The sequence below is a fragment of the Phallusia mammillata genome, chromosome 1 (genome assembly GCF_965637545.1).
Source record: "Phallusia mammillata chromosome 1, kaPhaMamm4.hap1.1, whole genome shotgun sequence".
Taxonomy (NCBI): domain Eukaryota; kingdom Metazoa; phylum Chordata; class Ascidiacea; order Phlebobranchia; family Ascidiidae; genus Phallusia; species Phallusia mammillata.
Window position 1 is genome coordinate 1,713,162 of NC_137252.1, and position 25,688 is coordinate 1,738,849.

The following is a 25,688-nucleotide window of genomic DNA, read 5'->3' on the forward strand; positions in this document are numbered from 1 at the left end:
AAATCTAAGTGCAACGCATCAACTGTGTTTGTCAGTTGGACTGGACTTGATCAATTCATCACGAATAACAATCTTAATGCAAAGGTAATGTTTTATCACATCATTTTTTTGACATGTGTATACTATGTCTTTTTGCAAATGTTGTATTTAGGTTGAAATTTATGTTTTGGAAATAAACAAGAGGATCTTAGCATCCTATGCAGATCAAAACACATTCGTTGAAAACGTTGGTTTTGAAACAGAGTATACCATCACTGTAAGTAGTGTAAAAATATTCACTGAACAAGTTTTCATCCAATGAGATAATGGCTCTCAACTTGAATTTAAATTCAATTTATGTTGCTTGATGGCATAATTAAATTCGAGAGGCAACCAAACACTTTATTACCAAATGGTGTAACCAAAAATAAAACATACAATAACAGTTTACTTCCTCTTAACTTTTTTTGTTCTGGAAGCCTTAAACAAATAACAAATTCAAACAAATTTGAAATTCACAGATCACTGCAATGCTTATGGGATGCATAAACGCCAAGGTCTCAACATCCAAATCAGTAACAACTTATGAAAATCCACCATCGAGTTGCTATCCTCCAGGTAAGCTAACGTGTTTATAATTATGGTGCACATGGTGTGTCTTAACTTATCTTTGTCTTTCTTAGTAAACACGACTGCAGAGACATTTCCATGCAACGCTTCAACTGTGCTTGTCAGTTGGACTGGACTTGATGAATTCATCAAATACAACGATCTAATTGCGCAGGTTTGAAAAGTTTGTGTTTTGTTGAATTGTTTTTGAATCCTATACACATGCAGGTTGTGGTTCAAGTCCATGGGTTACACCAAACAATTTCTTTTCCGTATTCTGACAATTCGACAATAATAGAAGATCTCATTCACTCCACTTTGTATGAAATTCAGGTAATGAACCACTTTTATTTTGTTCATTTTCAACATACACTTTATGTATTACCAAAAATCATAACATGACTTCAAAACAACCAAGACATGAACCATAATTTTATGTATCGCAGGTTACAGTGATTGTCACCGGTTCAATCAATACAAACATCACATCCAATCTGACAGTAACAACTCCGGGTAATCCACCTCAAAGCTGCTATCCTGAAGGTAAAAATAAACGTTAGCAGGTTGAAAGTTACACTGAAATTGAGGAAAACAAACTTAATGTAATCATTTTTTAGTGAATATAGTTTCCGAGAAACGAGATAAACTTTTGACAACCCGCCCATATTGTAAACCACAAACAGTAGAGTTTTCTTATTTGCATTGCAGTAAACATGTCTACAGAGACATTTCCATGCAACGCTTCAACTGTGCTTGTCAGTTGGACTGGACTTGATCAATTCATCAACAATAACAAACTTATTGCACAGGTGCAGATAAAATTTGTTTTGCTGCTGTCAAACATAACTTTGTTAAACTTTTCTTGCTAACATCAACATGTAGGTTGACATTCATGTCCAGGGTTTGAATCAAATCATCTTCGTCCCGTATTATGATAATTCTACAATAATAACAGATGTCATTTCCTCTACTTCGTATGACATCATGGTAAGCACAGTTTTTATAATTTGGTGCGCCCAAACACACTAACAAAAGCAGTTTTTTGCTATCAGATGTGTGTGACAGTTACTGGTTCAATCAACACAAACATCACAACCAATACGACAGTAACAACTCCGGGTAACCCCTCACCACGTTGTTTACGAGATAACACGGTCAATCCTGCAACGAGTGTTGGAATGATTGCTGGTCTGGTGATCGGGCTGTTGCTTCTGTTACTTATCATTGTTGGGCTGGTCGTTATGATTAAACGTCGAAATCACAGGTTTGTGTATAGTTGAGTTTTCGCCGTAGGAATGTACGTTGCAGCTTTTATAGATGCTATGGTTCGTCTCATATTGATATGACTGATCGCGAATTCACTTTGTATCAATGTTATGACAAAGTACCATCGTGATTTCACATTTAACCGAAAGTTTTTCGAAAACCATTTCGAGCAAAAAGTCATTGTACAAACATATAGTTTATTCCTACCTCTCAATCCTCATGATCCGAAATTCTGATACGATGCATTTAAGCAACTGAAATATAAATAAGGAGGCGATGGTTCAGGAGGGAAATGAGAAACAACACGTTACGCTTTTATTGCTTTTATAGAATCAGCAAAGGTCAATCTCCCCAAGTAAACATTTCTACCGAAGCAACCCACACAGGTAAGGTTTACAATCATCAGCTGGCTTACAATAAATAAGAATATATGCGTTGCAACAAAATATCCTCCTACCATACTTAACTGTTTAAACAGGAAAAATGACATACGAAAACCTATCTCCTTCTGCTGGTGCACCCAGAAACTGTAAAGTCACCAAATTGTTTGATGTGTACAAGAAAAATGTTGAGTCAGAACTTTTCTTTGCAAACGAGTTTAGGGTAAGGGGTAAAACAATGGAAAAAATCTATATGCAAAGTCCAGTTAAACAAACTAGAGTTACCTAATACCTTGTCTTTCATTTGTTTTTGTTTCTATTTCCAGGGGATTAAAGAACAAAGCAAAAATAACCAGCGAACGAATGACGCGTCACAGTTGCCGCAAAATGCTGTGAAAAACCGCTACAAGAATGTTTTCCCTTGTGAGTATTGAAACACGATATGCAAAGTAGTTTTATGAATGAGTTTATGGGATTGGATTTTTTACATTCATCAAAATCTCGGGCAAAAGGGTATTTTGTTGATTTAACTTGTGTTTGTTCAATAGACGATCATGCTCGAGTGGTTTTGCAAGGTAGCGGTGGAAACGATTACATCAACGCCGCTTATATACCGGGTTACGATAACGAGAGGAAGTTCATCGCCACTCAGGGTCCGAAGAAGGAGACAGTCAACGATTTCTGGTTGATGGTTTGGCAGGAAAACTCCAACATCATCGTAATGCTAACTGGCTTGGTGGAAAACGGAAAGGTAATTCTTAGCTTTGAATTCTTCTTAAAAATGTGGGGTTTGAATGTATTCCAAGAAATAAAAAAAACGTTTATCCTTTTTTAACGTGTTTTGCATGCAGGCAAAGTGTGAACAGTATTGGCCTGACAATGAATCCGAAATTAAGTTGTTGTCGAATTTGAAAGTTCGAACACAACATGAAGTAACCTTCGGTGGCATCGTTCAACGACAGATCGTTTTATCCTCAACCAAGGTATGTGTCAACATAATAAAAACGTAAATGTCCAACATATATTTGTCCCACACAAACGGTATCGTATAATGTTTTCCTGTAAAATCAAACCCGCTTGAGATTGGATAACAACAATAGCAGGCAGAAAGTTGCACAAGATATTTTTGAGTGTTTGTAGCATTAACAAAAACAAACCTACTTTTCTGACTACCTTGACTATAATTAGAGTTTTGTCATGCAAAATTTCAGGAAGAAATTCAAAAACATGATCCCGCGTGTTTTATCCTTAGGAACAACGAACCATAACACAGTTGCAGTTTACAACTTGGCCCGATCATGGGATTCCAGTAACTACATCCAACATGATCCACCTACGTAACATGGTCGATGATTTGCAAAACACAAATGCTCCGATCATTGTGCACTGCAGGTAAATAATTGACATACCCTGTGTTAGTTTGATCGACCAATAACCATATGTTTGGATGCAGCGCTGGAGTGGGACGTACAGGTACTTACATAGCGATGGACACTTTGTTTCATGAACTTGACGACAAAGGAACAGTTGATGTTCCACGAACTGTTCTAAAAATGAGAGAAAATCGAACAGACATGATTCAAAATTCGGTAAACTGTTGTTGCATGTTTTCTATCTCGACTAACAAATAGAAAAATTGGTTTTCAGTTACAATCCACGTTCGCTTCTCTTGTGGAGAGGATATGATGTAAATAAGTCCAGCAACGCATTGTCAATCATGTCTATCTTATTAAATCTGTATTTCTACAGAATCAATACATGTACGTCTACAAGCTACTTGTGGAGCGTGAGAGTTCAATGGAAACAGATAAAGATGTAACAGAACTACAACTGATGACTTCAAGTGAATTGTGAGCAGTTTGTAGTATAGTAACTCGAACCAAATCTGCAAGCTAGTATTTCTGTTGTTGTGATTCACACATTAGCCAATGATTTTTAACTTGTGTTACAGCCAGAAAACGCAAGACAAAGAATTTAAAGCATTGTTATCGTGGAGATTTGGCGAGGAATGGCAAGAAAATCACCCAGATCTGAGAACATGTAAATCAGTGATTCCCAACTTTATAGTGGTCGCTTCAAGGCTACGCGTCGTCAACGCGTACCAACTGGCGAACTAATTTTGCACCAGATAGCAAGTTATATACGCAACCTGGTGTTTTAAGTAATAAACGTTTAATGTCAGAATAGGCGATTCGAGTGCAAAAACACGAAATAAATAAAATACCTGAAGGTGACTGAAAATACTTCATTTGGTTATAACTTATACCCATTTTACAGACAAGAACACGGTGGTCAAACTTTGGGACAATAAAAGCCAAAGCATTCAACACTTGGATGCTTCCTATATTCAGGTCAGAATTAAAGTTGCTTTCAAATTGGTTGAAGCTCATTCTTTTTCGCGAAGTGCCTGATTTATATTTAATACCGCCATCTTTTTTAAAATTGTTACTTCAACGTTTCTCCTTACAGGAGCATGGCTCTTCAGACCTTATCATCGCTGCGAGAAATCCTGCTCCAGGAGAAGAAGAAAACTTCTGGAAGATGATTGTTGAACGAGGAGCCTCACTTGTCGTTGATTTGGACAACAGCATTCAAGTAATTTTGACATTTTGCATCTTCATGAAATAGCCGTACCCTCTACTTTATACCATACATCGTTTTCAGATTCTAACCAATGCGGCTTTGCAATATGAAGACATTTCGGTGTCTGTATGTGATGTGAATGAAAGCAACGTTCACAATCTCATAACTGTCGACGTCTGGTCAACAACCAACGCTTTTGTAAGTTGAAAACTACACTAACGTCATTTTAAGCAACCTAGTTGTTACGTTAAGTTTAACATTTTTCTATAATAAGGCACTATGGCCCTTTGTAAATACCGTGTTAGGTAGCAATGCTGATGGAAACTCATTATTACGTTTTTAGGCTGCACAGCAAGTGATGCTTCTGCAAGTCAAGGGATGGAGTGACGTGGAACGACCCCCGAAAGAAATGGATTTCATCAAAATTATCGAGGAAATGCAAAGGCAAAAGACCAAACAGAATTGTCAGTGTGTGTTGGTGGGATGCAGGTAAACAAATGAGTTTTCCTCATTAAGAAATTCCTATTGTAATTTAAATTCCGTCTCAAGTAACACGATGTAGCTTCAGCGCGTTTGGTTATGATTCACCATTTGTGCCATTCACTACTTTGCGCTTCATAATGGTTCCACGTTGCGCAGCTATTTTCGGCTTGTTGATTGTTCTGTTCCATTGTGAAGTTGCATGTGTTTTTACCAACCGAAATAAACCCATATCCACTCAAATCAATAGAACTTCCCAAAATGCATCTAAAATTAAGTAAACAACTTTATCATTACCAAACTGCTTTATTCCTAAAGTTACAAAACGCCGCAAACATCATACGTTTACACACTGTTTATCACAGTAACGGATCGACAAGAACTGGAACCTTCATCGCTCTGGTGAACATTCTCGAACGTTTGAAGGCACAAAAGCGGGTGGATGTATTCCGAACTGTGAAAGACCTGAGAGATATGAGACCGAATATGGTCGACAACAAGGTAATGTTTTACTTAAGACAAAGTGTTTATATAAATGGAAATCATTTTAATTTAGTTTATGTGCTTACAGGAACTATACAAATACTGCTACTCGGTCGTCTTCGAATATCTGTCAAATTTTGACACGTATTCAAATTTCAAGTAAACTGTGCAGAACACGAAGTGAAATGCGAAAATACACAAATACAAACGTGACTGTTTTAATATTATAAAACGCCCTCTAAGACGTAATCCGTGGTTGGTATACACGTTATGATGATGCTTAAGCCTTGTCGACATTTCTACGTAACACTCACAACGCTTCATGCTGCACTTCACCAAAAGTAATTGTCATATTAATTGTCATAAGTTGTTTTTTATTGTAAGCATCTTTGTGTCCCATCTAGAACATATCATAGTTTAATGGTTTCCGGTAAACACAGAGAACTGCTTTTGTCCTTGTTATATCTGTATCGGACTTTGGACTTTTAATTTAAAATATATTACTTGCATGCATTTTTCGTGACGTATTGACCCGGTCAAACTCGGTCAAACCTGTTTTCTAATCACCGCACTGGTCATATACTGGCTTAAGGCTATCGTTGTATCGCTTTTAACGTGTTAACGGGAACCACGTCTTAAACGGCTTCGAGCCATGTTACATTTGACGTTTCTGTAAAGCAATTTAACGAATAATTACGTTTCAGAACTCAGTCAATATTCTCGGCCGTACGTATTTTACAACTATACCTGCTTTACAACTCATAACAAAATGTGACCTGAACGCTATATAAATCGACGCATCTTAAACTTAAAATCAGTTGCTACAGAGGCATAAGTTACCGAGTGTGCATTCGAGTTGATATCCCACAGTTGATTCGTGGCGGGTGACAATTGTGTTGCGTGTACAGTCGTAATGGCACTGTTGTTTCATGCTTCGTCTAAAATACAGATTTGGGATGTTACTTTAATTTTGCGTCTTCATAGGTTTAGTTAATCAGCGTTAGTTTGTTTATTAGAGTCAGACAAATGGAGTGTTGTTAGTTGTCTACCCAAGAGGCAGTACATATCCAATGTAACTTTTAAAACGTGTATGTAACAAAATCTCTACGCTAGAAGTGCTTTGTGATGCTCAATCTTTTTATTTTTGTAAAGTATTAAACCGCAAATGCTTATTTTGTTTTATTCTTATTTGATTTCTTGTTTTGTTTTGCTAAGTTGACGAACTAAGTTGAAAACCGCTGTTTAAGAACAATGGATATGAGAGTGTTTGTTCAGATAAGACAGTGGTTCTTAAACTTTTTTGACTGAGACCCAAATCGGAGTTTTATGACCCAAGCTTCAAACGTATAAAATGTATTAACGAAACGGACTGCAATTTCGAGGCCACGTCGTCGCCGCATAGAGTCTGCCCATGTCAAAATGGCTGCAGGCTTAACGAGGTCGATTCGTTCGCCAACACTACATAACACAACACACATTGTGGCTTTGCAGCACCATGATCATTGATAGAAGTGAATGCCAAATCTAAAAATGTTTCCTTGTACGAATACTTACTCATCCTTAAACGCTTACTGTTATATCTCCAAGTTCAGTTTCGCATGATTAACTTGTCCTATTATTTCCGGTGCTATGACGATACAATCGCCATGTACGTAGCAGTAAAGTTGGAAGGCTATTGTCCTATGTGGTAATGGTTGGTTCATTTTACTGTACAACGTGGTCGAGTGTGGTGACTATACTACTACTTTAAGTTAATTCGTTTGTGTTTACAGTAGTAGTTCGTTTGGGCATAATTGAATCACCACAGCGCGACCCATTTTTTTACCCTGCGCGACCCATACTTTGAGAACCACTGGTTTATGACGTCAATTACGCGGTTTCGTTTCAATGACAAGTTCCAAAAATAAGCCGCAGACAGAGCACGCCGTTTCGACCTACAAGGGCTAATCGGTGCAGCTGGTGACAAGTGATCGGCTGTATTGTGTAGCTATCCAACGGCACTCCAGTTTGTTTATACGACCTATCTCTCGTCACCAGCTGCATCGATGAGACCTTATAGGCCGAAAGAGTGTGCACTGTCTGCAGCTTATCATTTATTGGCTCTATGCTTTTACAAGTTCCAATATATTGTGAAGTTATTGTTCGTTTCAAATTGCTTTGCAATCTTAAAGCTGGTTTCCTATCGAGCTTCGTGCAGTCAACCACAGCGCTTGTTACATGCACGACTTTGCAAGCTTAAAGCTGGTTTCCTATCGAGCTTCGTGCAGTCAACCACAGCGCTTGTTACATGCACGACTTTGCAAGCTTAAAGCTGGTTTCCTATCGAGCTTCGTGCAGTCAATCATAGCGCTTGTTACATGTACGACTTTGCAAGCTTAAAGCTGGTTTCCTATCTAGCTTCGTGCAATGAACCATAGCGCTTGTTACATGCACTACATCGCAAGCCCAAAGCTGGTTTCCTATCGAGCTTCGTGCAGTCAAGATCCTAAAAAGTGTATTTTAACTGTTTATGTAGAGCAAAATATGTCTTAGCCTACTCAGGCAAGTCTTTCCATCTTTTATCAGGAAATATCCTTGAGGACAAGAACAGTAAGCTACACCTGTCGTGTCGATACCACACATGTGAGAGCATCCCAATTCCTCCTAAAAAGCAATAAAAGTTAGAATCAACATATTCCTCACACTCTAATGGAGTGGAACCTTTTTGATATTTGGGGGCAAAAGGTAGTTTTTCAGTGTGTACGAAGCAGCAAATAAACGAATGCGAGATTGCAGCAAACAACAACAATCTGAATAGTTGCAGAAAGCTTGCTGATTCTGACTAATGAGACACAATGCCCTAAACAATTTATATGTAATTATCCACGGTAATAGATTGATTGGGTTGAATCCAGATAGTGTTTAATATGCTGCTTTGTAAACTTTTATAAATTTTTTTTGCTGCGCAAAATAAGTAGTTGGGAGCCGCATGAGGCCCTGAGTGCCGCAGCTGAGAATCAATGCACTGGTGTTAGTCCCTGCCACATAACACTTATAGTAACGGTGTAACTGCAGCGCGTCCACCATCCATCCACCAATTGCGCCCTTAACTTTGTCGCGCCTTATAACGTCCTAACGTTGCGCAGCTATGTGCGGCTTGGTGAAATTTTAAGCGAAATTGTGCTGCTACGATTTGTTTCATCGGCGAAATAAACTCAACTCATTTCAATGTGCAGTTCGTCATAAATAATGTTTTCCTAAACTTTAATTCAAAAATTAAATGTAGTGCACATTCTACAAAAAAGGTAAATGAAACCTTGCAATCACATTATACAACTTGTAAAAACAAACCAATGTAAGTGGGTTATTTTTGTATTAAACAACCACACGAAAGTCAATTGCAATCTGTGTATATGCCCAATATAGTTATCAGTTTATCCTTTCAGTTTTTCATCATCATCTCATTGTCATTCTTCCAAATCCTCATCAGTCTTCTTGTTTCTTCCAAAACCCGACATAGGAGAGTCTTCCATCAGATTCTCAATAAACTGCTGGACCTCTAACAAATAAGTGTAATGCTAAAATTAAAGACCAATTCATGTTGCTTACTGAATTAGATAATAACCACATTTTGACATAGGTAGTTTGGGTTTAACTTGGATTACAGAACGATTGTTAAACTGTCTAGTTATAAGTAAATTCAGAACACAGAATAAGATTTGTAGATTGTGAGAAACATATTTGAGTCTTACCAACACAAGTCTTTCTATCTTTCATCAGGAAATATCCTTCAGGGCAAATACAGCGAGCTTCACCTGTCGTGTCGATACCACACATGTGAGAGCATCCCAATTCCCCCTAGAAAGCAATTTAAGGAAGTTTCATGCAAAATATTCACACATCGAATAACAATAGAAGATTTACCTTGTTGCAAACAAGTTGGCCATCACTATCAAGTTCAGGTGCAAGAACAAAAGGTCCGTGAGAGATTTTCTTTGTTGCATCCTCAGTTTCGTCAGTGATTGATCTTTTGACTGGTTGCGCCTGACCTGAAAAGCCCGACATTCACTTAAAAACATAGGATATCTCCAAAATTGTCGCTTAAGTAAAAAACAAAACAAAAACATTGTTTCTAGGTTGATGAAGATCGATATAATTGTTTTATTTATTTGATTTGATTTTCAGGAACTCTTAACTAAAGTATTCGTTTTAGATGCGTGAATATTGTTTTGCTTTGTTATGAACACTTGCTTTGTTATGGCCTTAACTGTGAGTATTTTTAGATATATATGTATTTTTAAATGACAAGATGCTCGTTGCGCCACCTATCGAAAATTAGCTACAGGTGGGTTTGCTCTGGGGTATGGTGTCAGTAGAATTCTCCAAACCAAAAATTGTTTTGTTTTTTTGCTACTGACTCGTCAATGAAACTTCCTTACAGAGCAATTAGGAAATCTTTTTTTTAATATGAAAAGTTTGCATAATTAAACAATGTTGTAGTTTTGTTGTATGAAAATGTCATGGCATAGTAGCCTGTGAATTGAAGTTTTCTCGTAAGAAACATGAACGGTTAATAATATTAATAGCTTTAGTCGTACTAAATATAAGTTTACAGTCATTTTGAAGTTGGAAAGCAGTTAAGTTTCGGAGCATTTAAGAAAGTGCTACATAAAATAGTCCTGTGCAAGCTAAACTACGTCATTTCCATCTCAAAGGTCGTGGAAGATAACGTTATCACGCTGCGATGCATCTTACGGTTTCAGGTTTAAAAAGGGCTAAACCTACATGGGATTTTTCCAACTACTGACTCGTCTAGAGATTTTCGCATCGGAAACTTAAACCGTCAATCACAGCTTTCCCGAGTATTTTTTTCATACACGGAAGTGTTGAATATTGCTTATTCGTGAGTGATGGTGACTATACGGGCTTCAGTAATATAAGGTGTGCTTTCGGTCGAGTTAAAAACTAATCACTTTTTGTTTATCAAAAGGGCGAATGTGGGAGAGTGAGGAAAGTTTACACGTTTATACATTGGTCGAGTGCTTGAAATGATGAGATGTAGAAGGACTTTAAGATACTGTTTTTAATTCATTCAACAATACAGTGCTTGTCTATTCATGTATTAGGAAGGTCTGGATCTGAAATAAGATGCGACATATCTGGTATTGTGCGGTTGGAGTCGCATTCTTTTTGATCCTCTGTTGCTGTCAGGCGAAACCAAACGGTAAGTTTATTTTACTGTACGCTTTAAATGCGCAAACAAAATATCAGCCAAGGTACCAATAATCTAACTATAAAACTATTAATATAAACTATAAACAGATACTTAGTTTGCTTTTATGTGACCTTTTTGTAACTGTTACGCCACTTAAGCAACTAAGTTTTGTTATTTTTAAAACTTTTGTGTTTGATTTTTAGTAAAAGCCTAAAATTCATCGTTGTGTTTATGTGACATAATTATAAATTAAGTACCGAGTTAACTGATACGTTCTATTGCTACTTTTATACTTAAAAACAAGCTCACTGATATCCAACATTATCTAGTTAGTCTTATTTCCAGGTTGCTACACAGACAATGCAAGCAGTGAAAGACAGTGTGTTGATATTATCTGATGATCTGGTGGATGCAAACACTGCACACGATAATCAGAAAAAAATAATAGAATTCTTATGTGACAGTCAGCCTCACCCACACTGTAGAAGCGAGGCGCATCCGGGAGATTATGATCACTGTAGAAGTTCAGGCCTTATCTTGAACCAACATACCCCGGCATAATGCTTTATAGGATGGTCACGTTTCATCGTTGCAATAACAGCACAATACGCTTTGGGATTCTGATGAGTTTAGCATGGTCGAACTAATGTACTTTGCTACCATCTCTCTCACTGCTACCAATCTTCGGTGGAGTACTTTGCTCGAGTCTGATGGCGCACTACTAAGTGACGCTCTGCATTGAGTGTCTGGATTTCCCATACCAACGATCTGTTTCAGTAGGCATGCTGTGAATCCTGCTTCGCCCAAAAGCTGATCTTTTTCTAAGGTTGCCTACACAAAGGTCCGAATACTTACTTCAATATGGGATTCTGTCTTAGCGCTACGCAGAATAGCGGCAACTCATATTTGAAAACATATTAAAGAATTTAAATAAGTTGAGCAACGTAACTATTTGGGCAGGTCACAATTGAAAGATGGAGTTAAGAGGAAGTGCACTATCCTACTACATTGGTTTATTAGTTGCTTTAAGTCTTCACTAACGGAAATGCACTTTTTCGCACCTGCCCGAGTCAATCTCAATCGCCTTCGAATCGGCGTTTGTATTTTCCGCTCCACAAAGTGCAGATGGATGTGGTGTAGAACAGAGGACCACATGATAACATCCTGCCCCAGTAAACACCAATCAAATGGATCTCGGAATCTGGCAGCAAAACAACGGAGGTTTGCTCACCGTGTTGCCTGACATATGTCCAGCCGGTAACGGGTCAAGCCTATTAGATTTCTTAAGTTTTGTCACGAAACAGAGTCCGTCCAGTTTTAACACAGGCGTTTATTACATACTGATGTTTTAACGAGACAAGTAACACTCGAAAATTGTTAGCTTTTAAGTAATGTTGCCAACCATATTTTAAAAGAAGTAGTTAAACAATTCAGGAAACAGTCAAGGATCGAGTAACATCTGACATGTTCAGACTTGCTTTTGCGATTGTTTATTAAATGCTCATAAACAACGATTGATATACCAAACTTCATTACACCTGAACACACAATTGAGCAGTCAGCACTTTTTTTTATCGGAAACCATGAACGCACAGCACATAAAGGGCTATTAAGTCGTAAAGTAGAAGAAACACTATATTTTTAGCTTCAATAAAGATTTAACACTCACCAACACAATGCTTGCGCTAGATCACACCTAATTAAACGAGTCGGTAAACAGTGAAAGTCAATGTGAAAATCGTTAAAGATCAAACCACTTTCGTTTCTTAAGGTGAAACAGTTCGGTGTTTAAGGTCGCAATAGCTTCGCTTAATCTTTCCTAATTGTATAATTTGCTCTTTTCTGGCAGTATACTAAGTACTGATGTAATGGTAAATTAAAATATGCACTGTTAACTTGGATACAAAGCGTTTTACTGTAAGATAAATGTGACACCAGATGTGTCAAAAAAACATTTTTTCACCCAGAATGTTTAATGCGATTCAGAGGCCTAATTTGAAGTTAATAACAATTTCCAGTTTTGTCATAGAGTTGCCATATGAGAATATTGTTGAGATGTTGAAGCTTTCTTAGCCTCTTCTGTGAAATATCACTTAATTAACCAGCCTTGAAGTAGTTTATCTTCGACAGAAAGTTTGTCACAGCGGTAATCACTTTGTTGAAGTTAGACAACGTAGAAGTTATACGATGATGATGCACGGATTTATGATACTTGTGTTCATGTTGCTTGTTCAATTACCATCAGCTCAACCAAATAGTAAGTTGTACTTTTCCCTAATACAGTGTCATGAATCTTTTTTCCTAGCCGTTCGGATAACTTAAAAAACGTGCGAGGACCCAGAGTTGTAAAGGAGCCTGAAAATCCGGTCCGAAACCGAGTCGTTTCGGAAAAGCACGGCCCGAAAGTTTGATTGACAGGCCTATACAATCAAGCCTCATGAAAGATCAAAACAACATACACAATAAACTATCATAGACAATTGGTCACGACGCAACTAGCTACTTAGCTAGTTAAATTTACACAAAATAATGATGGCACAGAGGGTAAAGTCAGGCCCGTATGTTAGGGAAAGACAAAAAAAAAACAAATTACAACGATCTGCAGGAAAAAAACTCACGTTTATAACATATAGCAATTAACACGTTTATAGCATATAGAAATTAACTTTGCAACCATTGATGTCTAATACACTTTAACAACATTTATCGGAACAATTCAAACACTGTTGGGGCGATTAAAATGACGATGAGTGGGGCTGCAGTTTTTGACCGCGAACCTTTATAAGTCACACAAATACAATGCTATAAACTTGTTTTCAGGCTGCAACAAGACCATGCAAGCAGTAAACAACAATATATTGATATTACCTGACGATCTTTTTGATGCAAACACTGCACAGAAGAAATGTTTTTTGCTTGGTGGAAATCTTGCAATGACTGATGACCCACAGATCAATACAACTCTCACTCAACTCATGACAGACAAATACACAACAGGTGTGAGTTGATGCAAGAGAATAACCTCAGCAACATTTACTATCCACATGTTACAACATCAATTTTGAAATCATGAAATATATTGTAGATCAGTGTTGGAAACGTGATCGTCAGTTTTTGTAGTCAACGTGGACGTTTCTGAAAAAATAATCTCATCTAAATAATGTAATCATGAATTGTTTTAGATTTACAGCGAATCTATATCTTGTACCAAAGGAATAAAATTGATCACTACAAATACTCATATAATACGACTGAAGTGGGTTGGAAAAGCACAAAATCTCTCGGACATCTGTGGTATTTTGACTGATATAAGCGGTAACAGCTTTTAACTGATTCAAATTCGTAACCATGAAACAGTCGTTTTGTCCAACAGCAATCCTGAAAACATGGGTCAACCAATTTACTTCTGCAATTATGTAACAGGCACGAATTCGGAGAGGTGGTTTGTAACCATCGGAAGCTATTGTGGAGGTCCAGGTTTAGGCTCTACGTTTCTTAGTAACATTTTTAAGTTTAAACAAGCACACAAATTACAGAAACATTCAGGTCTATAAAAGCACCGAAACAACATAATAAACCATAAATTTCCACACGACAGATATCATCTGTTTAATTAAATCATGTATATTTTAATTTTTTTCGTTGTTCATCATTCAGTTTTTACTTATACGTGTTATAATTTTCCTTAATTATAATTTTTATTAGCTAAGTTAAAAACAAATATTTTTACAAAGGATCAGGATGGAAATTTCGGTATTCCTTGTTTTCGGAAAACAACACAAGCAAACGTCAGAAACAAATGTTTAACTATAGAAGCGGAGGAATGATAGACATTACAAGCAAGTTGCGAGGTGTCAATGAATCGTTTGATAGATTCGATGTATATGAAGGATCGTTCCTGGCACCAGGTGAGTGTTTGGTCTTACAAACAACAAACGACAAGGTTGCATCAATAGTGTTTGCAGCTGTGTTTTAGATAATAACGTTTTCATTGGAGCTCGTTACAACACTTCGTTGCATGGTTGGTATTGGAGCGACGGATCTCAAGCAAACTTTCCCGTTTCCAACGTTACAACTTGCCAACAGGGAGCGTTGCATTATGGGATCGAATGGGAGCAGTCAAGCATGAACTGCAGTGGTGAAGTGGCTTACTACGCTTGCCAAGTACGATGTGAGTAATTAAATTTACAATACTTTTTTCCCTATTGGACTCTTACCCATATAATTTATTTTTTGTCAATGCTACTGTGGAGAAAATCATATGCAATGCTTCAACTGTGGTGGTCAGTTGGACTGGACTAGATCAGATCATCGAAGTCAATAATCTATTAGCAGAGGTAACACATAATTATACCACCAAGCCGAGCGTTTGGTGTTCTGCGGCGAAGTTTCCAACATTAAGATGCTTCGGCAATTGCGGTTGCTAAAAATCTTTCCTAGAAAGTTAGGTGCATGACCCTGCAATAAACACATAGTTAGCGCTGTGAGCACTGGAGGGTGTTTCGCCTGTCTCGGTATTGGCTTTATTGATAGCAAAGCAGCATGGTGGCAGGAACTTGGCCGAATGGCCTGGCGCGCCTGACCCATATACAGATATATAAAAAAATCCTGACCTGAATTCGTCCCCGGGAGTGTCCTGAGTTCGAACCCCGTGAAGTTGAAAAAAAAATGCAAAGCAGCATGGTGGTTTAATTTCATATTTGTCGCTTCAGTACCGAGTAAATCTATTAAATTGAGACTAAAGTCCAGCATGCAAGTTCTGCGGAAAAGGTTTGGCACAAGATGCTTCGACAATATGTGACATGTGAAGTGGCTACACCAATAGTTTTAATACCTTTTTAGGGTAGTTTTTGACAAATGTCGTTTTTAGGTTGAAATTTATGTTTCGAAACTGAACGAAAGAATCTTGGCACCATATTTAGATCTGTCGACAACGATTGGAAACTTAAATTTCGCAACAGAATATAGTTTTGAGGTAACGTGTGTTTTATTGACAATAACGTTTTTTTATTTGCAATTGGTCAAGTTTGATTTAGTTGTCACATCGATGGCTGATTAAGTGTTGTTTTTGAGCTGCAACGTACTATTGTAATTTACTAAAAGATGGGAATATAACTGATACGAAAATAGTTTTAAAATGATTTGATCAAATTAGGTTTGGAAAACATAAAACACTTGCATGGGAAGTCGATTAATTTTATCACACAAAATTCACCAACAGATCACTACAATGCTTACCGGATGCCTAAACGCTAACGTCTCAACATCCAAATCAGTGACAACTTTTGGAAATCCCCCATCGAGTTGCTATCCTCCACGTAAGCGAACAAGCTAGAAGTGGAATTTGAATTTAAATTCTTAACAACTATTATTGCAGTAAATGCGACTGCAGAGACATTTCCATGCACGCTTCATCGGTGCTTGTCAGTTGGACTGGACTTGATCAATTCATCTACGAAAATGATCCAATTGCACAGGTTTAAATCAAGTTTGCGTTAGTTAAACGACCATTCATAACGAAACTTCATGCAGGTCGAGATGAAAATTGAAGGTTTAAACGAAACAATCTCTGTTCTGTATTTTGACGATTCCATTATATTAGAAGATCTTATTCACTCGACGTTCTATGAAATTCGGGTAAACAAATATTTTTTCGTGAGGTAATTGTTCAAGAATAACATGCGGGGCACTGTGTGAATAAAAATCTACACTTTTTAAACATGACATTTTTTTACTTAAATTCTGTTTTTTAGGTCACAGCAATTGTCACTGGTTCAATCAACACAAACATCACATCCAATTTGACAGTAACAACTCCGGGTAACCCCCCTCAAAGCTGCTATCCAAAAGGTAAAAAGATATATTTTTGTTTTTCAGAACAGGCATTGTGGAAAACGATAGCAATAATAATTGTGAGAACTAGACTAAAATGTTTTATCAACCATGCACTAACATTAGACTTTCATATTTTTGTAACGGCCTGTGAGCGCCCCTCGGTACTAAGCGCAGAACGTCACAAGAGGGGGCATTAAAACGTTTCTCCTAAAGGCTTTAAACAAACTCTACTGTTGCAAATCTTGTTTGAGCGAGCAGGTTAAAATGTCCAAAAGGAGACGGTTTCGACATAAAAGCGCAAGAACACTGCATGAACGAATGCAACTCAGTCACCCTGACTAACTTAACTTCACGTGCATGGCAAATATTGCATAAGCGAACTTAGCGGCATGGCATATAGGGTCAACTTAGGAGACACGACCGATACAACCGACGTAGCACCTCGCTACACGGAAGTCAGGAACAAAAAGAACTTAACCAAGATGCGTTGTTATTGTTACGTCAACGCAAAAGACATGTAATCAGAAAAAACGGGAATTAATTAAAATCACTAATTACTGGCAAATAAGATGTAACATTTTTATGCTAGTAAACACTACTACAGAGACATTTCCATGCAACGTTTCACTGGTGCTTGTCAGTTGGACTGGACTTATTCAATTCATTAACGACAACAATCTGAGGGCGCAGGTTGAGATTCAAGTTAATGGTTTGAGTCAAACAATCTCTGTTCCTTATTTAGAAAATTCTGCGATAATAGAAGATCTTATTCACTCAACATTCTATAAAATTCAGGTGAAAAGTGTTTTGTTTTTCGTCGCAGTTAAAATCTGTTGCACGACATGCTCTGTTTTGCGCCGTGATTTCCATCAGCAAACAACGTCACAAATTGATGTATTTTAGGTCACAGTCATATTTTGTATATTCCAGGTCACAGTGATAGTCACTGGTTCAATCAACACAAACATCACATCCAATCTCACAGTAACAACTCCGGGTAATCCCCCTACAAGATGTTTTCGTACAATTAATGTTGGAATGATTGCAGGTCTGGTGATCGGGCTGTTGCTTCTGGTGCTTGTCATTGGTTGGCTGGTGGATATGTTTACACGAAGACAGAGGTACAAAGTTTACAAATACAAAGTTTTACTGTTGTAATAAAATTATATTTTGGAAGTCTGGTTTTTAGTTGATAAGGCTTAATTGTAAACAGACCTGAAAAGTAATGCAGTGTATTAATACGTTACATGCAGCAATGCAGAAAACACATTTTGAGCAGCATTTGTGATATTTTTCAGGAAAAATCTGAATAAGCGAACTCAAAAGCAAACAACACAAGCCCAGCTTCCACATAAAGGGTCTGAATGTAGGGAAATTTTCTCCGAGTAAAAATGTAGTGTATAAATCGAAGACGAATACGAAACAGTTATAAAGTTAGAACAGACGGATCCAAACCCCACATATGAAATAATTATGTAATTTTGTTACTTCAAACTCGGTTTGACACCATTGTCATTTGACTTTTTATGCTGTCTGTCTTGTTTAGTTCACATCCTTCGTTTGTTTCCTTTCAACTGAATTTTTGGAAACGTTCGAACCGCAAACATTATTCGTATCTTTTGCATGAAAACACTTTCAGATATTGACCCTGCTACGTCGTCTTTCATGTTGTGAAGCTGATAATGCGTGCCTTGGAGATCGTGAAGATGCTCGCTGATTGTTTGCAAAAAAAATCAATAAACAACACAAAAGAGCGAGACCACTTTAAAGACAAGATTTATTGCAACCGAACAGCAACAAAACAATGTTTCTAGAGTGAAACATCTTTAAACAAAACTAAGATCTTGTAAAAAAAACATACGATTCACCAACTGCTATTGTCTACATGATTTTGCGTTTGGATTCAGATTAAGCTAGTTGCTGAGTACCCGGACTTTATATCATCAGACTGTTTTGGGAAACAAGTTTTAAAAGTTAGACTAGACCAGGGGCGTCCAACCCGTGGCCCGCGGGCAACATGTGGCCCGCAGGAAGGTTCTGAGTGGCCCGCGTGGTATTTTTTGAAATGACAACTTAATCGCCTACGTAATTTATTGCAAACTTTCATTCCGAAAAATTGACATTTTAATTGTTGTTTGCCTTATTTCTTTGTTAATAGAGTAGTATTAAACAACTGTTCAAGTTACTTTTGTTGCGTCACAATGCACATTGTTACGCATCACAATTTGTACATTGTTCCGTCACAATCCGACTTGTGCTTAAAGAGTCAGTCAGTAGCCTAATGTTTCTTGGTTCATTGAAATAGCCTACATCTGGTATCAGAGACTCGCGCAAAACGCATTTAGCAGTAAAACATCTTCCGCTCTCTGCAGTGATATAAATTATGCCAAACAGGAAATAAAAAGCAAGTAACGCCAACAGAACTTTCCAAGAAAGGTTGACAAGTGATCCCCTGTAAGATCAGTAATTTCAGTCATATGGAAAAATCGCTCTGCATTTCTCCATCGTCCATCTCACCGAGTATTGCCAAATTTGTCAGAGAAAAACAGTGCCAAACTTCACACTGAAATGTCGACGTGTGGGAAAAACTTTGTTGACTTTACTATATCTTGGTGTTTTTATTGTTCTTATAACTGTAAACGAGGATAATTCACATTTCTAAGGTTAGAATTTCCGTGGAGGATTTTAATAAGAAATTATAAGACAGCTATTTCTAAGATTCCAAATTGGCAGTAACACTCAAGTGGCCCGCGCAATCATTCGTAAACAGCGTGTGGCCCTTTGACCAAAAAGGTTGGACACCCCTGGACTAGACAAAACGTAAGAGCTACTGAAACAACTGAAGCAAGCGAGATATTGTAACAAGTTTGTTCGTGTAACCTAGATCAGATAAAACAACAATCTTTTAACCATAAATTTGAGTTTACAAATTGCGAATTTAAACGCTTACTTAGTTTGTTGCTTCACACATTGCACTAAATGTTTAAATGAATACCCTACATACGTTGCTTGATTGAAATTCTAATATCCGTTATAAATTAAGAATTCGGTTGTAACAATTGTTTGTCCGTCGATGCCAAGTGCTAGTTTGTTTTCGTTGCTGCTTGTTTTGTTTTGGTATTTCCATAATGCAAGATTTAGTTTTTTTTTTTCACAAGATTCGAACCCAGGACACTCCCGAATCCCGATGTGTTTTTTATCACTGTACATGGGCCAGGCGCGCCCGGCCATTCGGCCAAGTTTGTTTACAATAAAATACAGACAGATTTAAAATGCGCAGATTGAGGATGGTAAAAAACTGAAGGTGTAGGGCCTGTTGCAACGAAAGCGGAACTGTGTTGAACATTGCGTTTAAATTTGTAGTTTTATGAATTTTTCATCACAGTAAAAAATCCTGCTCCAGGCGAAGTAGAATTTTCATGCTGTGATGCGTTACAAATTTTAAGCTGCCAAAAATGTAAAACATACCAATGCATTATTTTACGTCGTAGTAAAACAAATCGGTAAACAGTTAAGGATAAAGTAACATCTGAAGTGTTTCGAATTTTCGATTGCTCATTGAATGCTCATGAATAACGGTTAAAATCCAAACATCATTACACCTGAAGGTAACTTACATTTGAGCATTCAGCACTCTTTCAGACGAAAACATAAACGCACAGCACATAATGAACTATTAACTCGTAAAGTACAAGAAATACGTAGATCAATACACATAATTAAACGAGTCGGTAAACAGTCAACGTCAATGTGATTATCGTTAAAGATCCAACCACTTTCGTTTTTACAGGTGCAACAGTTCGGTGTTTCATGTCACAAAGGCTTCGCAGAATCTTTCCCAATGGTATCTTTTGGAAATGTAATGGTGAAATGAAATATGTAAAATTATTTTGTGTTTTGAATTGCTTTAGCGTTGTGATGGTAGTAAACATTTCAAGCAGCCGTTTGATTTGACAAACACCAGATGTATCAAAAAACAAGAAAGGCTAAATAACTTTCGTTTTACTTGAATCTGTGGGCCGTTCTAGAGTTAATCGTAATTTTCAACTCAGTGTTGCCATGTGAGAATAAAGTGGAAATGCTGCAGCTTCATTTGTTGTTTCAGTGACTAAAAGCACTTATTAAACTAGCCTTGGGGTAGTTTTATTTCGACAGGAGGTTCAAGAATCAAGAACTTGTATACTTGTGTACTTGTGTACTAGTGTACTAGTGTACTCGTGTACTCGTGTACTCGTGTACTCGTGTACTCGTGTACTCGTGTACTCGTGTACTCGTGTACTCGTGTACTCGTGTACTCGTGTACTCGTGTACTCGTGTACTCGTGTACTCGTGTACTCGTGTACTCGTGTACTCGTGTACTCGTGTACTCGTGTACTCGTGTACTCGTGTACTCGTGTACTCGTGTACTCGTGTACTCGTGTACTCGTGTACTCGTGTACTCGTGTACTCGTGTACTCGTGTACTCGTGTACTCGTGTACTCGTGTACTCGTGTACTCGTGTACTCGTGTACTCGTGTACTCGTGTACTCGTGTACTCGTGTACTCGTGTACTCGTGTACTCGTGTACTCGTGTACTCGTGTACTCGTGTACTCGTGTACTCGTGTACTCGTGTACTCGTGTACTCGTGTACTCGTGTACTCGTGTACTCGTGTACTCGTGTACTCGTGTACTCGTGTACTCGTGTACTCGTGTACTCGTGTACTCGTGTACTCGTGTACTCGTGTACTCGTGTACTCGTGTACTCGTGTACTCGTGTACTCGTGTACTCGTGTACTTTAAAATACTATTCGAGGCGGGTGAAATGACGGCACAAGCCATAGTTTGGTACCCGTACCATGATGAAACACAAAAATACAAAATCCCCAATTTTTTGGTCAGGTTGTAACCCAACACAGTTTATAAAATATTTAGAATCAACCGTTATACAGGGTATTTTCACAAAATATATATTCACAAAATGTTTTTGGCGTCTTCAGTTCTTGTGAGCGAATACAGCACTGTAATAAAAAAGCAATTAAATAGTTAAACAGTAAAACAATAAAATAGTTACACAATAAACAGTAAACAACACTAACCATTGTAACTTACGCTATAAGCATAATTATTCAACGCCTTTGGAAACAAAAACCTGACGTGATCACCTGGACTTGCACGTACATGTGTTCGTTTTTATTTTTATTTTCGTACATGTGAGTTTTTTTTTTGGAACGAATAATATACGCAATCGAAAGTTCATCAGAACCGATTCTATTTGACAATTCAGAACTGAAGTGATGAGATTGATCGGACAAGTTTCGCTAATGATATTTTTTACTTACATGGGTAAACAGAATCTAAGTATCAAATTGAATAAAAAACACGCAGGATGAAATCTAAATAAGTCAAACGTCTGTAAGAGAGCGAAAACATTTTTAAGCTCTCAATAACAAGTGTGTTGATATTATTTGACGATGTTGTTTATGCAAGCACATACCTCAATAGTTGCTGCAAATACACGTTACCGATCCTACTGTTGCCTATGGCGTCACTTACATAACTTCCAATTTTGCGATGTCACTCCCGGGTCCTAAAACATGATGAACGATTGATTGTGTTGTTTATAGTAATAATTTTAGTTTTATTGTACACCCATCCACAGCGACAATCATTTTAGGAAGTTAGTTATTACAATCGCTTCAATCAAACGCACTGCACTCTCCATATTGAGAAACCGACTTGACGCTTCGCATGTTGTGTTTGAATGCCTGCAACAAAGGACACTCTGTATGTTTTAGCAGGAGCTTTGAGAAACAACTGTTCTGTTTTTTGCCGTTACTGCTCAAAATTCTGGACACCTACTCCAGGACGGGTGTCTTGGGGCAGTTCTGTCTTTTGGTTGCATTGGGCAGCAATGGAGTTACGAGTAAGTAACTGACTTGTTGATTAGTTGCGTTTGCCCTTAATTCAACGGAAATGCAGTTTTACAAACCAACCTGGGTCAAGCCTAATCTCTCAATCTCTTGAACGGTCGTTAGTACGTTTCACTCAACAACGCACAGATAGTTGCTTTTTTTGCAGCGAAGCAGACCGCATTATTACATACTGACCCACAAACAAATGGCTATCGAATTTTTGCAGCTATTGTCGGAAGTTTGCTGTCAAATTTTGTCTAGCAAATGCCCATTCGTTTAAACGCCAAAAACGAAACCGACATGTGCCCTAAATTGTAACACAAAGCATAGATCCTCCACATTTATTACTTTTAACTAGAAAAGTGATGTGCGAAATTTAAGTTACAAAATTGGGCGAAGAGTGAAGGATAAAGTAAGAATGATGTACTTCGAAATCTTTATGAATAACAGTTAAAAGTCAAACTTTAATACACCTAAACACACAATTTCGCAGTCAGCAAATTTATGAGCTGTTAACTCGTACAGTGAAAGTAACACTGAATTTTCAGCCTTAGCAAATATTTACCGCTCACCAATATAATGTTTGCGGTAGGTCAATACACACAGTTGAATGAGTCGGTAAATAGTCAACGCAAATGTGAGAATCGGGAAACACCAAACCACTTTCGTTTTCGTAGGTACTGTGATTTCGTGTTTTAATGTCACAAACGCTTTGAAAGCTTTAAATCTTGCTATTTTGCATGTGCTGTTCTTTCTTCCGTCTGTATTGCTCAAACATTTAACGAATTGAAGTTTGTAAAATCAAATGTACACGATTGGCTTGAGTCGGGATTTACTTGTATTACTGTCAGATAGATTTTGTAAAAAAAAAGCAGGCGCTGGGATAAAAGTAAACTATTTCAAGTAGTCGTAAGATTTATCAAATGCCAAATTAGTCAAGAATCGTAAAAGGAGAAATAAATCGTTTTATTTTGCTAGGATTATAGGCGAGTAGGTTGTTTTAGAAGTAATAAGAATTTTCAGCTGAGGATTTCAGTTGCCAGATAAGAAATATATTGTAATGTAGAAGTTGCATTTGTCTATTCTGTGTCAGATATTACTAACTCAAACCCGTTTTGTGATGATAACATTTCTTGTAGCAGGTTGTTTGGAAAAATAAAATATCTTTCAAGGTCAATTGTTATTACTAAAGTAATAACCAAATTGTATTTTTGGATAATGATGACCAGAGGAGTGGCGATTGTGATGATTTTGATTGCTCAATGGTCATCAGCCCTGCCAAAAAGTAAGATGTTCTCTGCTAAAACAAAAGGTAGAAACACCATTATATTCTTCGCAACTTGTTTATAAGGTTGCAACAAAACTTTTCAAGCAGTGAAGGACAGTGTGTTGATGTTATCTGATGATCTTGTGGATGCAAACACTGCACAGGAGATATGTTCTTTGCTCGGTGGAAATCTTGCAATGACTGATGACCCACAGATCAACGCAACTCTCACTCAAATCATGACAGACAAATATACATCAGGTTTGAGTGTGCACTTAAAGAGTGGCAATTTTAACATTGCAGAAAAAAAGATGTGAAACAAAATTTACTTCACACATATTAACTTATTAACATCTGTAATAATTTCTAAATCAGTTAAGTGTTGCACAACTCAAATCGATTATGTCGTTAAATTATTCGGCAATTGACCTGCAAAATTCGCATGTACACTAATCAATTGCTTGCTGTTTTAGAATTGCAGAGGGTTTATATTTTTTACGCAACAATAGAGAATGAACGATACAAATACTCAAAGAATCCGGCTGAGTTGGGCTGGACGAGCACAAAATCTCTGGGACATCTGTGGTATTTCGACTTGTATAAATGGTAACAAGTTTCAACAGAAACAAACTCGTTAGCATAAAATAATTCGTTTTGTTCAACAGTAATCCTAAAAACACGATACAAACAGTATACTTCTGCAATTATGTAAATGGCATGGACACCGAAAGATGGTTTGTGACCATCGGAACAAATTGTGAAGGCGGAGGTTAGAAATTAATTTACCTCAGTAACAATTATCGGACATCAACAATTTGTTGACGCGCAACTTTTTTCAAAGATCATTTTCCGCTGGAAGATTTTGCGTAATCGTATACAAGGCAGAACAAACTGAAATATTTAGGGCAGTAAATCAAAAAAACAGCACAAAATTAAATTAATTTTCACAAATAAAATGCCGTTTCAAAAATCTACTTTTCTATTTAACAAATTATTGCATTTTTGTTCTGATTTTTTGTTCTTATTATCCATATCGTTGTTTTACTGTTTTTAATATATCGGGAACACAACAGTCAATCTTCCAAGCTTTGTTTTGCAATCAGCTTGTACATTATGTATACATAACATAACGTATATGTTATGGTATGTATATTTTGCTATTATTTATTTTGCGGCAAACCACAAACAGCGACAAAATAAATACTTAACTACAAAATATTTTTTCCGTTTTTGTTCGTAATTATATCGTTTTCACCTTACACTTTTTTCTTTGTAAGTCAAACCAAAGTTTTTACATTGCATCAGGGTGGACATTTCAGTATTCATTGTTTTCTGACAAAAACAAAAACAAATGTCAAAAAGAAGTGTTCAATTATTATAGAAGGGGAAGCCCAATTTCAAGCAAGTTGCGAAGTGTTGATGAACCGTATGAAAACTTCACCATATATAATGGATCGTTTCTGGCACCAAGTGAGCGTTGAGTTTCAACGTAGATCGTTTCTTAAATATATTGCAATTTAGTCCAGACATTACATTTTTAGATACTAAAGTGTTCATTGGAGCTCGTTACAACACCACTTTGAAATGTTGGTATTGGAGTGACGGATCTCCGGCAAACTTTCCCGTTTCCAACGTTACAACTTGCCAGCAGGGAGCGTTGCATTATGGGATAGGATGGGAGCAGTCAAGCATGAACTGCAGTGGTGAACTGGCTTACTAC

At 37.3% G+C, this 25,688-nt stretch overlaps 3 protein-coding genes across 18 annotated transcripts in view; all 3 read left to right on the top strand.

The window, feature by feature from the left end:
* Positions 1–1,071: 1,071 nt before the first annotated feature.
* Positions 1,072–6,129, top strand: LOC145219598 (receptor-type tyrosine-protein phosphatase epsilon-like). The gene is made up of 19 exons (XM_080086945.1): positions 1,072–1,131; positions 1,297–1,397; positions 1,471–1,575; positions 1,641–1,852; positions 2,185–2,240; positions 2,333–2,457; positions 2,561–2,657; positions 2,783–2,985; positions 3,086–3,217; positions 3,487–3,626; positions 3,688–3,823; positions 3,984–4,084; positions 4,186–4,274; positions 4,512–4,585; positions 4,704–4,829; positions 4,899–5,015; positions 5,161–5,306; positions 5,663–5,798; positions 5,869–6,129. Exons 2-19 carry the CDS (start codon positions 1,302–1,304, stop codon positions 5,941–5,943), a joined length of 2,166 nt encoding a protein of 721 aa, XP_079943071.1. The 5' UTR covers positions 1,072–1,131; positions 1,297–1,301; the 3' UTR covers positions 5,944–6,129.
* A 2,767-nt stretch (positions 6,130–8,896) lies between these two features.
* LOC145219416 (uncharacterized) overlaps positions 8,897–25,688 on the top strand; it is a 49,081-nt gene continuing 32,289 nt past the window's right edge. For 6 of the 13 annotated variants that reach the window (XM_080086785.1, XM_080086842.1, XM_080086845.1 and 3 more), the window contains exons 1-2: positions 9,931–10,983; positions 11,320–12,195. The gene's annotated coding sequence lies outside the window, so the exon portion shown is untranslated. Of the gene's footprint in view, positions 9,737–9,930; positions 10,984–11,319; positions 12,196–25,688 lie in introns of those variants that run through there. The other 7 variants (XM_080086796.1, XM_080086819.1, XM_080086824.1 and 4 more) reach the window with 7 other exon arrangements.
* Positions 15,159–18,562, top strand: LOC145219531 (uncharacterized). 4 transcript variants are annotated; one of them, XM_080086888.1, is made up of 10 exons: positions 15,159–15,311; positions 15,845–15,949; positions 16,196–16,292; positions 16,352–16,451; positions 16,507–16,611; positions 16,728–16,824; positions 17,399–17,604; positions 17,740–17,930; positions 18,108–18,175; positions 18,449–18,562. In XM_080086888.1, exons 4-10 carry the CDS (start codon positions 16,377–16,379, stop codon positions 18,481–18,483), a joined length of 777 nt encoding a protein of 258 aa, XP_079943014.1. In that variant the 5' UTR covers positions 15,159–15,311; positions 15,845–15,949; positions 16,196–16,292; positions 16,352–16,376; the 3' UTR covers positions 18,484–18,562. The 4 variants fall into 4 exon arrangements, with proteins under 4 accessions (XP_079943014.1, XP_079943017.1, XP_079943026.1 ...); XM_080086891.1 differs by having other exon boundaries at positions 18,108–18,167; XM_080086900.1 differs by having other exon boundaries at positions 17,552–17,604.

Coding starts and splice junctions, on each gene's coding strand:
- LOC145219598 (XM_080086945.1), top strand. CDS start 1,302: ATGTCTACAGAGACATTTCCATGCAACGCTTCAACTGTGCTTGTCAGT. Junction 1,398..1,470: donor ATAACAAACTTATTGCACAG/GTGCAGATAAAA, acceptor ATCAACATGTAG/GTTGACATTCATGTCCAGGG. Junction 3,627..3,687: donor CCGATCATTGTGCACTGCAG/GTAAATAATTGA, acceptor GTTTGGATGCAG/CGCTGGAGTGGGACGTACAG.
- LOC145219531 (XM_080086888.1), top strand. CDS start 16,377: ATGCACGCTTCATCGGTGCTTGTCAGTTGGACTGGACTTGATCAATTC. Junction 16,825..17,398: donor TCAAAGCTGCTATCCAAAAG/GTAAAAAGATAT, acceptor TTTTTATGCTAG/TAAACACTACTACAGAGACA. Junction 18,176..18,448: donor TCCACATAAAGGGTCTGAAT/GTAGGGAAATTT, acceptor AAACACTTTCAG/ATATTGACCCTGCTACGTCG.